General features: G+C 36.8%; 2 protein-coding genes and 1 non-coding gene across 3 annotated transcripts; 2 read left to right on the top strand and 1 right to left on the bottom strand.

Annotated features, from left to right (window-relative positions):
* Nucleotides 1-2479: 2479 nt before the first annotated feature.
* On the top strand, nt 2480-5889 carry LOC128867500 (uncharacterized). The gene is made up of 2 exons (XM_054108759.1): nt 2480-2965; nt 5572-5889. Exons 1-2 carry the CDS (start codon nt 2845-2847, stop codon nt 5718-5720), a joined length of 270 nt encoding a protein of 89 aa, XP_053964734.1. The 5' UTR covers nt 2480-2844; the 3' UTR covers nt 5721-5889.
* Nucleotides 5890-8097: 2208 nt separating this feature from the next.
* LOC128867482 (peptidyl-prolyl cis-trans isomerase E) lies at nt 8098-9315 on the top strand. The gene is made up of 4 exons (XM_054108711.1): nt 8098-8384; nt 8442-8852; nt 8918-9090; nt 9150-9315. The coding sequence occupies exons 1-4, from the start codon at nt 8184-8186 to the stop codon at nt 9292-9294; spliced, it is 930 nt and encodes a 309-aa protein (XP_053964686.1). The 5' UTR covers nt 8098-8183; the 3' UTR covers nt 9295-9315.
* Nucleotides 9316-10788: 1473 nt separating this feature from the next.
* Nucleotides 10789-10873, bottom strand: LOC128868964 (small nucleolar RNA Me28S-Cm3227). The gene has a single exon (XR_008455182.1). It is a non-coding gene; the product is annotated as a small nucleolar RNA Me28S-Cm3227 (small nucleolar RNA).
* Nucleotides 10874-16611: the final 5738 nt, after the last annotated feature.

Raw genomic sequence — 16611 nt, forward strand, 5'->3', positions numbered from 1 at the left:
TGAACGGATGGTGCCCCTGGATGGATGGCGGAGGCAGTGTACTCAGTCCGTGGATCGGTGCTCAGCTACTATTCCTATAGATATTTTAAAACATTTAACTTTAATTTAATGAAATATTATAAACATATGTATGTATGCTTTACTGAGGTTCTTACTAGCACAATTTTTCACTGCACATTTCATGTTTTCTTATTTTTCACTCATACGAGTACACTTTCACGAATTATCTTATTTTTGCGTAAATATTCACTAAAACGTTTGTTACCGTTTCTTCTTATTAACGCACATTTCAAAGAAGAAACGAATATTCATAAACATCAACAATAACCGCAATCATTGGCAATGTGACCAGATCCCTGAGAAGACTTTAGTGCTAATGAAAATTTTTTTACTCTTATAAAATTTGATAATTTGAAAGTGCAAATTTAATGTTTGGCTCCATTTAAGGTTATGCAAAAATATTAAATGCCCCTCTCTCAACTCTTCTTAAGATTGAAAGCCTTTTTACACATTTTAAAAAGCCTTTGAATATTTATTGAATGCGAATTAAAACCATAGAGGTGTAATCGTTTCTTCCGGTCATCAATCCTTAGTGAGACATAGGGCATTAAGAGTTATATTCATTGTAAAAATAAACAACAAAATACCAGAAAATACTAAAGAAACCATACTGACATTTTTACAAAGAGAGTATCTTATCTAGTTACATAACTTCAAATATAGCAAAAAAGTCGTTCCCTTAACAAAAGAGTCTCGCTTAAAAAAAACCTCATAAATTAAATTGTACATAAGCTTGACACATTTATTTAAAAAAACGCACATTTTAAAGACAATTTGTCTCGCATACAAAGTTCTTTAAGTGATTCAATAAAAATTTGTTGGTTTATTTTCTTTGAATAGGCATTTTAATGCGTTTTTATATCCAAAGCTAGGCAACACTGCAGTAGCGAGAGAGAGATTTGACTGCCGAAAGCAGAAGAACACCAACAACACCTGCACTCGCGGGCAATGCCCCCAGATGTTAAAAAAAAGTAAAGCTAAATAAAACTGTGTGAATTGTTTAAATAATTATTAAAAAATGTATATTTTACAAAATTATAAACATGACATTTTAATTAGAACAACTAGAAAAATGTCATGAAGAAAGAACTAAAACTCCGAGACACAAAATAATAAAAATAACAAAAAAAAAAATGATAAATCGAGTTACGAAAATGGTAATCTGGCCATACTGGAGCTAAAATCACGTAACTAGTTGTCAAATTCGCTGAGCGCAAAGTAACGGGACCACGATGGGCGCCATCTCATTATTCTTTGCATCATGATTCGAGCGTATATATGTATGTATGTACGTTAGTGTGTTTGTATTCTTGCAGAATGTAAAGATGATTCACACACTGTCGACCGACTGGGTACAGTTGTCACAAGTGATGATATGTATAATTTTTATATGAAAAATCAAGACGAATCTATTGAAGGTGGTAGCAATAACACAGCTGATTTGTTATTTTTTTCTTCCGCCGTGTACATTTGGATGTCAACACAAAATTGAATTACGAAACGTTTTACTTAGCTTAGTGTATGAATTCACCTTGGAAAAAATTCAATTTTCTTCTATAATAAATTTTAATAAAAAACTGTTTTCAATAAATAATCAGAAATGTCCTACAATGCAAATTTCAAAAAAAAAAAATTTTTTCTTGTGATTCGAACCAAGAATTTTGGATCGGAAGCTCACATTGCTAGCCGCTCGGCTATCGGCCCATGCTGTCGGCGCTGGCCTAAAAGTTATTTAGTTCGTCGTTACGTTTATATGTAATATTCGTAGCCAAGAGTGTCGCTTTTTTCGTTTCACTTTTTCTCAAATCACTCCCAACGATTCTAACACTAAACCTACCGGTATTTTATGTATTCCTATTCATACCAATGTGGGTCAAATGACCCGTCTTTAAATTATTATATATATTTTTAAGATCACATATATTTCTCGGTAAACAATTAGCAAGAGAAGAGTAAATCTTGAAAAATACATTCGATGTATTTTTTAATAAAAGTCGTTAAGGCAAATGACGATTTAATAATGTTATTTCTAAGAACTTCTGACAAAAAGTTTAAAATGGGTCATTTGACCCGTCCATGGTAGGTTTAGTGCTAAAGAAGTTTTCACTTCAAAAAGTTCAATGAAACTGATAAGGTATTTTCTATTAAAGCGATTCAGGAAACACCTCATTTTGGCTTAATCCAAAGACAAATGCACACATTAATATGCAGACGACGTATGCACCTGTGTATGTGAGAAGACAACACAAAGCCGCCTTGATTTGCCGATGGCGTTACCGTTGCAGGCTTGGTTATCTTTTATTTTTATTCTTATTTCGCCAATTGAACGTTGTGCACCAGAAAGCCGGTAATGATAGCACATGCGCTTAAGAGCACAATAAATGGTATGTTTTGATAAGCGGAGAATCAAAAAAAGTGTTTTTTTTTTTCAATTTGGCTATAAAATATTTCACAGTTATCAGATCAGCTATCAGTTGAGACAGTTGAAAGGGTGCGAGCGAACTATACCCACGCATTAATGTGAAATTCGTGATGGGCTTTGGCAGTTGAGGTTGTTTAAAAAACAATAAGAACCTCGAAGAGCACCGGATGGGAAAAAATAAAATAAATTTTAGTTCGCAAATTTAGCCAAGTGCCGAAGCAATAAATTCCGTTATTAATTTTTATTTGAAGAATTTTCTGTGATTTGGCGTCACTTTCAAAAGAAATTTGGGCGCAATTTTTTATTAAAAATATTTGTTGAGTCGCATCAAAATCTGCGCACCAAAAAATAATTGCGTAAAAATGTTTTTGAAAGCACAGAATATTTTCCAAAGAGTAATTAACTACATTAAATGGCTGTTTATGCTCTACGAATTGAATACACAAATTTCGATTTGTGAGCCATGGGAGCGAGTGTTTGCGCGTAAGTTGGAAAAATAAATACATAAAACTTGTTTGCATTGAAGGAAACACAGAAACTCTTGTATTTAGTATAAAAGTGTTGTTGGAAATATATTTATTGCATCGCGTGTTGATTATTGCTTGTTAAAATTGTGCAAAAAAATTTGGAAACTCAGAGTAGTACTGTGTGTCATATAATTTTGTTTTTTGTAACCATTTACATAGAATTTAACATACAAGGCAAGGCTAAAAAAATAATTTTTTAGTCCAAAGATTTAAAAATCAATGGCTTTCAATTCATAAAGTTGATAACTCCATTGAAACTTTCGGAAAAAAGGGGCAAATATAAATTTACAATTTAAGATCAAGTAAAAATTTAAGATTTCTCAATTTTTCTAATTTTCCAAAACTAAGTTTCTGCGCTTTCTGGAAAATTGTTCGGTCGATAATCATTCGATGCCCGAATGTTTACACAACGTCGACTTACAGAAGGCTTTTATTTGACACGTTCGCGCTTCGGTAGCGTGGTCTGTTTCACTGACTCTCCATATATACAGGGTGGCTGATGAATTTTGCTACATTAAGAAACTCAAATAACTTTTTTTTGGTGTATGGAATTCATTTATTTTTTTTTCAAGTTGAAGGTCATTAAATTTTATTAAATGTAGCTTAACTAGTTTTAAAAATAATTGAATTTAAATGCCCTCCATGCTCGTTGACACAAGTGCGGCATCTTAGTAAAAAGTTGTTCATTGCTGCTTTGAGAGTTGCGACAGGAATAGCCGCAATTGTTGCCCGAATGGATTGTTTTAGTTCATCCAAATTTGTTGGCTTTGTTTTATAAACTTCTTGTTTACATAAACCCCACAAGAAAAAGTCAGGTGCAGTAAGGTCAGGCGACCTGGGGGGCCAACGAAATTCGGAGTTTCTTGAAATCAGTTTATTGGGAAATTTTCGTCGCAACTCGTCATAACAGTCTGGGCTATGTGAGACGTTGCCCCATCTTGTTGAAACCACACAGAGTTGAAAGGAATTCTCTTTCGGCGTAGTTCTGGATAGAAAAATTCTTTCAGCATTTTCAAATAACGGTCTCCAGTAACCGTAACGGTGTGACCATTTTCTTCAAAAAAAGTAAGGCCCGACAATACAGCGTGAAGAAACCGCACACCACACTGTCACGCGAAGAGGATGCAATTCCGTCTCGTGGAACCCACTTCTGTGGGTTAGAAGTACTCCATATTCGATAATTTTGTTTGTTCACATTGCCGTTTAAATCGAAATGGGCCTCATCAGACATGAAAAGGCAGTTTAACATGTTTTGGTCTTCTTCCACCATTTGCAGGATCTTCTGGCAAAATTCCAAGCGAATCGGCAAGTCTGCTGCATTCAGTTTGTTAACCATTTGAATTTTGTAGGGAAATAAGTATAAATCTTTGTGCATTATTGTTTGCAAAGACTGTCGGCGGACACCAAGTTGAGCAGATAAGCTTCTTGTTGAAGCCCTTGGATTGCTTTGTATAGCTGCAGCTACAGCAGCGATCGTTTCCTCCGTCCGAACTGGTGGGTTTCGATGATAAGGCCTTCTTGCGACTGGTCCTTGCTCAGCAAAATTATTCACCAGTCTCATTATGGTCCATCTGCTCGGGGGATCGCCGCCAAACATCCGCCTGTACTCTGTCTGTACCAAAACTACGGACTCCAGTGCGTGATAGCGGTGTTTGCGTGCCCCAGTTATCCATTTTAATAAATTTTAAAGATCAATCTGCAAATTAAAATAAAAATGGAACAGATAACTTAAAAAGAAAAAAAGTTATTCAATTTTTTTTTTTGGTAGCGCCTTTCATCAGCCACCCTGTATTTAAATAAGCGCGAAAAATGGGAATTCCATATAAAACTTACAGACATTTCAGAGCATATTTCACTATAAAAAAGAAACAAACTATCAAATTACCAAAAAGGAAAATTAATTTAAATAAATTAATTAATTAATTTTGAACAAACCAAAAAAAATTGTTTTTTTTTTTCAAATATATAAGTATTTTTTTCCTAAATAATTAAAAAAAAGGTTTAATTTTAAAAAGAACCTAACATACTTCACTTCAAATATATCTATCCCATTATTTTAAATATTGAGTATCTAAATTTATGTAGACAAAATTCTTAACACAAAAAAAAAAAAGTTCTCAAAGAGTTAATTTATTTTTATACTCAAGCTTGCAATCAAAACAATTTTTGGAACAATTGATGGTCATGTCCAAAATACTTGAATCATTTGATGAGGCATGCCAATATATATTTTTTTACTTAGCAGCAAAATTCTTCTTATAAAAATAAAATTAACAAACTCAAGTTTTCTATATTAATATTTTTTCATTTTTTTAAAACCCGTCTTTCGGTTATATCCAATTTTGGGTTTTCTTTCTTACTTTTTTCTTGCAAGTGATTGTTTGGTGGCTCATATGGCATGGTGTACCATTTGCCATGAAACTAGAGATCATCCACGTCTTTGGTTTCATTTTCAGCACAAAAATGTATTTAACTATGGCAATTTTTTAATGACGTGCGGAAATAAATTCATTTAACGTGGGCATTAATCATTTTTTTTTTATTATTTTTATTTTCTTATAGATATTCTACTGCTACTTGGCGCTACGATTGTCATTTTTATCGTTAGTTATGTACCTGCAGTTACAAGAACACTGGTAGCATTCGCGCTATATGGAAACTGGTTGCAGGATTCACCACAGAATAGTCTACTAGTCGAGAGAATTTCGTAGAAAGGAATTACCATCATAACATATAGCTTTTAGTAAAATAGTTAGTACTTAGTTTAATTATTGTATTATTACATTGGTAAATATTATTTATACTTCATTTTCTACTATTAAGTCGTGTTTTGCTTCTAAGTGTTTTGCAAATACACATTAAAAAAAATTAAATGCTTAAGTTTTCTTTTTGTATAAAAATTATTTCCCAAAAACAACAACAATACAAATTTATCATGAAGCAATAATTAAAGGTGATGTAAGTAGCCTAATTTCACCCTGTGTTAGCCATCTTGAAGCTACTTAATAAATCCGTGTTGTCCTCTTGGAAAAGCTACTTTTTATTTCAGAGCAAATTCTAAAGAAAAAGTACTCAAAAGCGTAGAAATTAAAACTTTTGCTGAAAAAGTTAGCAGGCAATATTGTTTTGCCTATTCCATTTTGCTTAGACTTTCGCATCTTTCAATTTCAATTTCAATTTATTTGATTTTTTTTTTCAAACACGAAACGCGCTGCATTATTTAAAGCGATTTGCAATGTTTGCTTCGAATTATTATCAAGCCTGCAATATACTAATTCAGCGTATGATACATGAGGAACAATGAGTGATCTAACAAGTTTTAATTTAACTTTACGCAACGGAACAAACCTATCAAATAGATAGCTGACTAAAGCATTGATCAACATGCAGTTTTTCATCCACTGTTGTGAATAACCGACACATATTCCAATTAAGCTCGGCAGCCTCCTTATTTAAGAGATCATGCTGAATAAGCTTAAAGTCTCTAAAAAATATCTCCTTTACTTGATTGTGTCTATTGAACTGGATGTTGTAAGATAAGAATATCAACTCGTGGTCGGAAACTCCAGCCATAGGAAGCTGATCAATATGACTGACGTAATCTCTGTCACTGACGCAAAATACATCCAAAAGACTTGGTTTGAAGTGGGGTGCAAAGCGAGTAGCATATTCATTGATTAAGGAAATTCCTAATGATTGGAAACGATTTATCAAACACCTCGAAGAAAAATTATCACAAAGAAGGTCTACATTTAAATCGGTGAAGGAGTTTAAATAAAGCAAGGGGATAATGAGATAGATAGGAATGAGATCAAAATAAAAAAGATTACATTGTAAAGCCAAGAATATGAAAAGTAACAATGAGATGAACGAAATAGAAATGATACTAAAATAAAAATGATTACAATGCAAAGCAAAGAGTTTGAAAAACATAAATGATAAATAAGAGAATAAAATTTAACGCAGACATAACATTAATAATATAACGCATAAATGTTTTTGTTTTTACATATTAGCAGTTGCCATGCTCTCTATACTCGTTTTTTCAGTTATAATTACAGCATCAGTTTGGGGTCGAGCTCTAACAAACACTTGCTCACGAACTGAGAAAACTGACGTTAGACGCTTTTGCTTTTTATACTGCATAGCCAAACGCATTAGTTCGCGATTTTTTCTTGCAAGACATTCGTGGATAAATAGCTTCCCTTCAATACTGACGCCGACATCACTAAGAGAAAGTGCTCGTCTCTTATCTTTGCAGTATTTAGCTACAGCTTTCAGCAGTTGAGAGCGATCTGCAGCAGAGCTCAATTTGATTATAATTGGAGCTACCCTTTTATTGTTTGGGCGTCTACTTGTGTTTCTGCGTATATATAAATTTATCTTTTTTAACACAGATTTTATACTTGTAACTTTGCAGGTAATCTCGTTAAAAAATCAAATGTATGATTAGCGGACGTGACGAAATAAAAGTGGTTTTTCCTTGTTAAGAGTTTCCACTATTTGTTTTATTTATTACTTCAGTGTAGGTTTACAAGTGGCACATATAGATTCCAATCCGATGCATGGTCAAAATACATATTGTATATATATGACACAAATCCATGGGAATAGTTAAGTAAAAAATATAAATAATTAAGTACCAGTTATAAAATAACATAAAATTATTCTATGGCTTACAACGACCTTTTTAAATTTTTTACTACATTTTCAGAAAGGGGATAAACTTATGCCCTTTTCCCCTTGCTTCCAAATTGCATCAATGGATTAAGTAGCATCCGAAATCAGTTGTCAAACTTTACTTAACCTTGTATAATTGAATCATGCAAATTTATTGTCCTAAATATATTTTTACTGGAGCAAGAATTTTGGAGAAAAAGTAATGTGACGAAAGAAATGTCTTCACATATTTGCTGTCGCCCAAAATGGCCATTTTAAAAAAAATTTGTTCTGGGTGTAACGTCATTTAACACTTCCGATCAATTTTTGAAGATATGCATAAGTTCGGGTCGTTCCGGTAATTAAATAAAATGGTGGCAGCACCGATCAGCGGTAATTCGAGTCTCGAAATAAAAGTGACAACTGTTTGACACTTCTAACTGCTTCTATTTCACTTAGTTTTGTTTACGTTCATACTCAATGTTTTTTAAGTGAAATTATTTATATTTTGCACAATGTCCAATGATAAACGCACTATCTACGTAGGTGCATTAGCCGATGAAGTAACTGAGAAGCTATTGAACGATGCATTCATTCCTTTCGGCGATATTGCCGACATACAAATGCCTGTGGACTATGAATCACAAAAGCATCGTGGATTCGCCTTCATCGAATATGAAATGTCCGAGGATGCGGCTGCAGCGATAGACAATATGGTAGGTTATACATTGAATATCGAAATAAGGATAGTCAAAAATATAAGCTTTTCATAGAACGACTCGGAGCTTTGCGGCCGCACGATACGTGTAAATCTGGCTAAGCCGGTGCGCATTAAGGAGGGCAGTTTCAAACCTGTTTGGGCGGACGATGATTGGTTGCAAAAACATGCCGGCGCAACATTAAAAGGAGATGAAGCAGAAATACCTGAAAGCGGTGCTAATGCAGAGGGTGGAGAGGAAACTTTCAGCAAACCGAGCGGGCCGGCGGTTATCGAAAAAGCGGAACAACGCAACCCGCAAGTCTTCTTTGATATACGTATCGGTGGTCATGATGTCGGACGCATTATAATGCTGCTGCGTGCAGATGTGGTGCCAAAAACGGCGGAAAATTTTCGCGCGCTGTGCACCCATGAGCAGGGCTTCGGCTACAAGGGCAGCACTTTTCATCGAGTCATAACAGAATTCGTATGTAAACTAAACTAAATAATTTTCCCTTTAAGACTTTAAAACATACAAATATTTCCTGGTAGATGTGTCAAGGTGGCGATTTTACAAATAACAATGGTACTGGCGGAAAGTCTATATATGGCAAGAAGTTCGCCGATGAAAATTTTACGCTCAAGCACAATGGTTTTGGTACTTTATCAATGGCTAATTCAGGGCCCAACACTAACGGTTCACAATTCTTCATCTGCACGACGAAGTAAGATACTTGCGGATTAAAATTACTAATGTTTCTGTAATGTGCTATATTTTCTGTAGAACTGATTGGTTGGACAATAAACATGTCGTCTTCGGCCATGTAATCAGCGGCGCCGACGTAGTGCGAAAGATGGAACGCTGCGGCAGCAAATCTGGCGCAACAACACAGAAAATTGTGATTTACTCATGTGGAGAATTGAAATAAACACAGAAAATTTATTTAAAATCTCATTTTTTATTTTATTTGACTTGGATTACAGCAAAATATAAGTATTGATGGGTTGTTTTGATACAAGACAGCCGATTTTGGTGGTAAATGTGGTGCCCTCTTCAAATATAACCTCTTCTAGCTGCTGGAGGCTTACAGTTTTAGAGTTCTTTATTTTCCCCGAATTGATTTTAAATAGAACATCAGAATGCAACGTGACTTGCATACACCTGCAAAACAAAATAGAGGAAATTAATATTTTGAGAATTTAAGTCATCACCAATGCATTTTAAATAATGCATCAGTTAAAAATTGAACAGCATGGTTTTGTAAAGGGTTCGACTCAGAAGAGGGATCCTGAGTTAGGATAAATCATCATTTAAAATTCTGACATTTTTTATTAAATATTATAACTCACCTTAATTGAATACGAATAAATAATACACCAAGCTCCCAACGACTTTTGCCTGTAATGATGAAGAAAATCATATGTTAAAAAAACATACCGAAGGCAAATTCTAAATGTACACGACATATGAAATCAGTTAGTAGACGACAGCATGATTTTTAATTAGGGTTCGACTCAGTAGAGGGATCCTGAGTTAGGATAAATCATCAATGCAGCGTTAATATAACCGGTGACCCGAATTACACATACCTTTTCCGCCATTGAAGAATTTAACTGTGCAATTGTAGCAAGATCTGCAATATTTTCAATCAGAAAACCTAAAAAAGAAAAGATTAATTGGAATATTAAAGCTTGAGCGGAGCTAATGAGAAAGGATTTGTCTGTTCTATAAACTTCAGTTATAAAATTTGTTACATGTATGTTTCAAATGAACTATACTATATGAGTCATCATGTTTGCATTACTTCTCAATTTGCGTATATATACTAACCTTTCATGTACGAGTCCAGTCCAAAGTTTAACAGCATAAGATTCAGCGTCATAGTGGATTCAAAATTAGTCCAAAATTGACAAACTCGTAAAGAATTTTCGAATGCGTAGACTTGATCATAGCGAGAACGTTGCAGCTGTAGGAATAAAAGGGAAGCGATATTAATATACAGAATAATGCAATTAAAAATGCTTGCTGTTTTTATTTTTCTTCAGCATCCTTTTGGTTTAATTGTGATTATCAGCATGATTTCAAATCAGCTTAATATTTTCATCAGATAGAGAAATAATGTAAATGAAAATAGTTACTATACAAACCTTTATAAGCATGAAGCCAATTTACTGACAGGCATGCTGTTGTTGTAGCAACATAGACATTCCTCATTCACATAAGGGGAATGCGGTTAAGGAGAAAGTCCCTGTCCGAACATAAATCCGCGTCGTTCAGGTTATGTAGCACCGACTGATATGGGAACGTCAGCCATCTTACATTTCGACTTCCTCACAACCAGATAACGAGATCTGTAAAATAAGGAAAGACGAACCCTTGTAGCAGCGTTTTAAAAATGTTTCAAATAATGTGCTACTTAATATACATTTCAGAATCCTTTTGGTTTAATTTTAAGTTGTGAATCAGCAATTTATTTAACTTATGATTAAACTTATCATCACTTGGACTTAAATGTGCAAATACACCAAATAATAATTTAGGGCATTTGTACAGTTTTAAGATGGAAATTAAAAGAATTTCTCTAACACATTTTTGATATTTACCTGTTTTCTGGGGATCAAGTCTGTTCCATATTAAGTACCAAGGTAACACCATGTTTGCCAATCTGTAAAACGTGCATTTAATTTAAATACATTCCACAATCAAGACAATATATCTTTACAGAAAATATTTTTCAGCTGGCCGTTCTTATCTATCCGCAAAAAATTTAAGCTCATACAAATTAATTATAACATTAAATGTACAACACTTTTTTCAGGACGAGAACAATCATCAAATTTTCTATCCAGCAAAGACAAGAAACAACGAAAATACTTACGATGCCAAACTTTATCAGCTCTTTTCACGGCCATCCTCTTCGGATTTCACTTTTTCGCACAATCATTAGCTGCCAAATATTCAGACGGTTGAATTTCTAACAATATTTTGGCACATTTCTTATTCAATTAGTTTTTCTAACTTTCTATTCCAACTGCGGCCAATGAAGAGCGCAGTTTTTGATGTAGTTTGTTCAAAATCCGACAGCGAAATGAACGAGTTTCAAGCAAGGCGAATTTAATTCGAAACAGTCGAAACCAGTGTTGATGTTTGAAAATTTAAATTGTACTAAGTCTTCAAAAAAGTACTTTTTCGGGCCGAATTGTACTTTTGATTATTGCAACATAAACGACACTCAAAACCCTATTCGCTGGCCCTCGAAGGATATAAAGTGTTTATTGCAGAATGATGTGCACACTCAGCAATGTAAACGTACGATACTACGGAACGGAACGGTGTTGAGGATTCATTTACATGGGGCTTTCATTATTTTAATCGTGTCAGCTGATACGGGCGTACGTTTACGTTGATGAGTGTGAGCGATTTAGTTTGACATATGTATATATGATATACAATCAAATTCGCTTAGCTTCACTGAATTTTGATGCCAGAATTTTTGCGCACTTAAGAGAAATGTGCAATTATCCGGATTTTTTTACCTGCACAAATATGTAAGTCAATTATCAGAAAGTTTTTTTTTAATCAAAGTATAGTAAAATAAAATCCAAGTCAAAATTATTATTTATTGCAGTTTTATTTATTCAGAGTTAGTTACAAAACAGAATTCATTTCAATATTTAAAATATATGTAATAACATAAGTGGAAATAAAAATATTTGGTTAAATCTTATTTGGTTTCTTTCGTTTAAGTCTTTTACAGACATTTTTAAGATTACGTCTTCAATTTCATACAGCAAATTATAATATTTTGCATAATCATTAAAGTAACGTAGCAGCACATCCAATGCGCAAAGGACCTCTATTTTTGTAGAAATAGTGACGTCATTATTTTTATCATCGCTTTCTTCCTCTTCTATGGAATTGCAAATTAACACTTCCAAGCTTTGAATAATTTCTTCCTCAGTAAGTTGGCCATAGCATTGCAGATCGCGATCGTTGTTTATTGTTTACTTATTACCTTTTTGAAACAAACGAATAGAGCAACAATAGAATTTACGTGGTTTTGTATTCGCTAAAAAAAACAAAAAATGTCATAACAGAGTACCACTTCGACTTTCAAAAAAGCAAATCGCAAGAAAAAATCAAATAAGCTGCCTTACCGAAGTCACCCTGCATGCATTCGCCTTGGGTGAAGACTATCCAAATAATTGCCACACTAATTGAAAATGGGTTGATTTCGGGGTTGTAAAAGTATGTTCACATATACAGTAATTAGCAATAAATCGACGAAATTAATCTGCCCGTTCACATATGCAAAATTGACAACCAGCGTCAATACTGTTTTGAAAGATTTTTCTTCAAATTACTTTGGTGGGATAATTTTAGAGTTTTTGCTTTGTTTAATTATTATTGACGATATGAAGAAAAGGCAAGGAGAAGTTATAGTTAATTTAATTACGCAATTTTCTGGTAGTAATAGACATTTAGAGGAAATCCGTAAAGTACGTTTACTGAGATTTCAAAAAATTATACCAGCAATACGCATGCAAATTTCGATATTGCATTTGATAATAAGTAATAAGAGGATAAAGCGTTTATGAACACAAGATTTTCTGTAATATGAATGCATAATTAATAATATTTAACAAACATTTTATTAGAATTACATCTACAAACTTGTTTTCATTGCCGGCGTCTATTTTATTTAGTTTTTTACTTTGACGTTTTTCTTTACACGCGTAAATATAATGATCTATTACACAGAAGGATGGTTCCATGTGTAGAAGTCCACGCAAGTGGGGAAAGTTACTGATCGCCATTCACTTGGGAGTGGCCAGGACGATTCTTCTGCATATGGTTCAAGCAGCTCACAACGGCCGGGATTAGCCCACGTATCCTCTGGGTAGCTTTCGAACACCCGTTCGGGAGTGAGCTAAAGTGAGAAGGCGAAACATTCCAGGATAGCTGGTTGTGCGTTGGGTTTGGGACCCACCACTTAAAAATCGCCCCCAATGAAAACTTTAAAAAAGCCTCGGATGAGACCTCCCTATACTGATGACGACCCCTGCAAACGAACTAAGGACTATGATTTGAGGGCATGCACCTGGAATGTCCGGTCCCTTAATGGGGAGGGTGCCTCTGCCCGGCTGGTTGATGTCCTCGTGAGAGTAAAGGCTGACATCACTGCCATCCAAGAGATGCGATGGACGGGGCAAGGAAAGAAAACCATAGGACCTTGCGACGTCTACTACAGCTGCCATGTAAAGGAGCGCAAATTCGGTGTCGGATTTGTTGTGGGAGAGAGACTTCGTCGCCAAGTACTGTCGTTCACTCCGGTGGACGAGCGTCTCGCAACAATCCGCATCAAAGCCCGTTTTTTTAACATATCGCTAATTTGCGCCCACGCCCCGACGGAAGAGAAGGACGATGCGACCAAAGATTCTTTCTATGAGCGCCTGGAACGTTCCTATGAGCGCTGCCCCCGCCACGACATAAAAATCGTGCTTGGCGACTTCAACGCCAGGGTGGGCAAGGAGGGAATTTTTGGTCCCACAGTCGGAAAATTCAGCCTACACAACGAAACATCCGGTAACGGACAGAGGCTGATCGACTTCGCCGGGGCCCGAAACATGGTAGTCTGCAGCACCAGATTCCAGCATAAAAAGATACACCAAGCTACCTGGCTGTCCCCTGATCGAAAAACGCGAAACCAGATCGATCATGTTGTGATAGATGGAAGACACGCTTCTAGTGTATTAGATGTACGTACGATCCGAGGACCCAACATTGACTCGGATCACTACCTTGTTGCAGCCAAACTGCGCACGCGCCTCTGTGCAGCAAAAAACGTGCATCTACCTACGCAAAGAATGTTCGACCTCGAAAAGCTGCAATCACAACAGACAGCCAGAAGATTCGCCACTCGACTCTCACTCCTGCTCTCAGAGAGTACTGCCCAACAAACCGGCATCCACGAACAATGGAGCAACATTTCTCGTTCTCTACGTACCGCCGCCGAAGAAGAAATCGGATTCCGGCGAGCCCGAAAAAACAATTGGTACGACGAGGAATGTCATGCTGCCGCAGAAAGAAAGGATGCCGCCTATAGAGCCACGCTGCGATCGGGCGCAACGCGAGCCATGTGGGATCGCTACAGAGAGCTGAAAAAGGAAGAGAGACGTATTATCCGACAGAAGAAACGAGAGGCCGAAATACGTGAGTGCGAAGAGCTTGAGACGCTGGCCAACAGGAACAACGCCCGAAAATTCTACCAGAAAGTTCGGCGGCTTACAGAAGGTTTTAAGACCGGGGCGTTTTCCTGTAAGAACAAAGACGGCGAACTGGTGACCGACGTACAGAGCAATCTTAAATTATGGAGGGAACACTTCTCGAACCTATTAAACAGTGACAGCTGCGCATGTCACCGAGAAAGTGAAGATCCCGATACCCCAATCGTTGACGACGGAATTGTCGTTCCGCTACCCGATCATGACGAGGTGAGAATAGCGATAACGCGGCTAAAGAACAACAAAGCTGCGGGCGCCGACGGACTGCCGGCTGAGCTATTCAAACATGGCGGCGAGGAGCTGGTAAGGTGCATGCATCAGCTCCTATGCAAAATATGGTCGGATGAAAGCATGCCTGCTGATTGGAATTTAAGTGTGCTCTGCCCAATCCATAAGAAGGGCGATCCTGCAATTTGTGCCAATTACCGCGGGATTAGTCTTCTAAATATCGCCTATAAGGTTCTAGCGAGCGTATTGTGTGAAACGCTGAAGCCCACCGTCAACCAACTGATTGGACCTTATCAGTGTGGCTTCAGACCTGGAAAGTCTACCATCGACCAAATATTCTCAATACGCCAAATCTTGGAAAAGACCCATGAAAGGAGAATCGACACACACCATCTTTTCGTCGACTTCAAAGCTGCATTCGACCGTACGGAAAGGAGTTACCTGTATGCCGCGATGTCTGAATTTGGTATCCCCCCAAAACTAATACGGCTATGTAAGATGACGTTGCTCAACACCAACAGTGCCGTCAGAATTGGAAAGGACCTCTCCGAGCCGTTTGATACCAAACGAGGTTTCAGACAGGGTGACTCCCTGTCGTGTGACTTCTTTAACCTGATGTTGGAGAGCATCGTGCGAGCCGCAGAACTTAATCGCTCAGGCACAATTTTTTATAAGAGCGTACAATTGCTGGCGTATGCCGATGATATTGACATCATCGGCCTTAACAACCGCGCTGTTAGTTCTGCCTTCTCCAAACTGGATAAAGAGGCAAAGCGAATGGGTCTGGTGGTGAACGAGGACAGAACGAAGTACCTCCTGTCTTCAGACAAACAGTCGGCGCACTTGCGTATCGGCACCCACGTCACTGTTGACAGTTATAATTTTGAGGTTGTAAAAGACTTCGTCTATTTAGGAACCAGCATTAACACCGATAACAATGTCAGCCTTGAAATCCAACGTAGAATCTCTCTTGCCAACAAGTGCTACTTTGGACTAAGTAGGCAATTGAGTAGTAAAGTCCTCTCTCGACGAACAAAACTAACACTCTACAAGACTCTCATCATGCCCGTCCTAACGTATGGCGCAGAAGCTTGGACGATGACAACATCCGATGAAGCGACGCTTGGAGTGTTCGAGAGAAAGATTCTGCGTAAGATTTTTGGACCTTTGCACGTTGGCAACAGCGAATATCGCAGACGATGGAACGATGAGCTGTATGAGCTTTACGACGACATAGACATAGCGCAGCGAATAAAGATCCAGCGGCTACGTTGGCTGGGTCATGTCGTCCGAATGGATACAAACGCTCCGGCTTTGAAAGTATTCGATGCGGTACCAGCTGGTGGTAGCAGAGGAAGAGGGCGGCCTCCTCTGCGTTGGAAAGATCAGGTGGAGAAGGACTTGGCTTCACTTGGTGTGTCCAACTGGCGCCGGTTAGCACGAGAAAGAAACGACTGGCGCGCTTTGTTAAACTCGGCCAAAATCGCGTAAGCGGTTATAGCGCCAATTAAGAAGAAGAAGATTACACAGAAAACACAGGGTTGTATGTAAAAAAGTGTGGTAATAATCTAGGGTTATTTTATAGTCTCAGATTTCGGGAGACAAATTTTGTATGGGTAATCTCGCTTTTTAATTACTGATCGGGAGTTAAGCACAAACAAGTAGATCATCTACTTATATGTGAATGTATTATAATAGAGTGATTCCGTCTTAAGCTGAAAGTGTATAATTTA

Source organism: Anastrepha ludens, chromosome 6 (assembly GCF_028408465.1).
Source record: "Anastrepha ludens isolate Willacy chromosome 6, idAnaLude1.1, whole genome shotgun sequence".
In the NCBI taxonomy this organism is placed as follows: Eukaryota; Metazoa; Arthropoda; class Insecta; order Diptera; family Tephritidae; genus Anastrepha; species Anastrepha ludens.

Coding starts and splice junctions, on each gene's coding strand:
- LOC128867482 (XM_054108711.1), top strand. CDS start 8,184: ATGTCCAATGATAAACGCACTATCTACGTAGGTGCATTAGCCGATGAA. Junction 8,385..8,441: donor CTGCAGCGATAGACAATATG/GTAGGTTATACA, acceptor AGCTTTTCATAG/AACGACTCGGAGCTTTGCGG. Junction 8,853..8,917: donor ATCGAGTCATAACAGAATTC/GTATGTAAACTA, acceptor ATTTCCTGGTAG/ATGTGTCAAGGTGGCGATTT.
- LOC128867500 (XM_054108759.1), top strand. CDS start 2,845: ATGTTTTTGAAAGCACAGAATATTTTCCAAAGAGTAATTAACTACATT. Junction 2,966..5,571: donor ATGGGAGCGAGTGTTTGCGC/GTAAGTTGGAAA, acceptor ATTTTCTTATAG/ATATTCTACTGCTACTTGGC.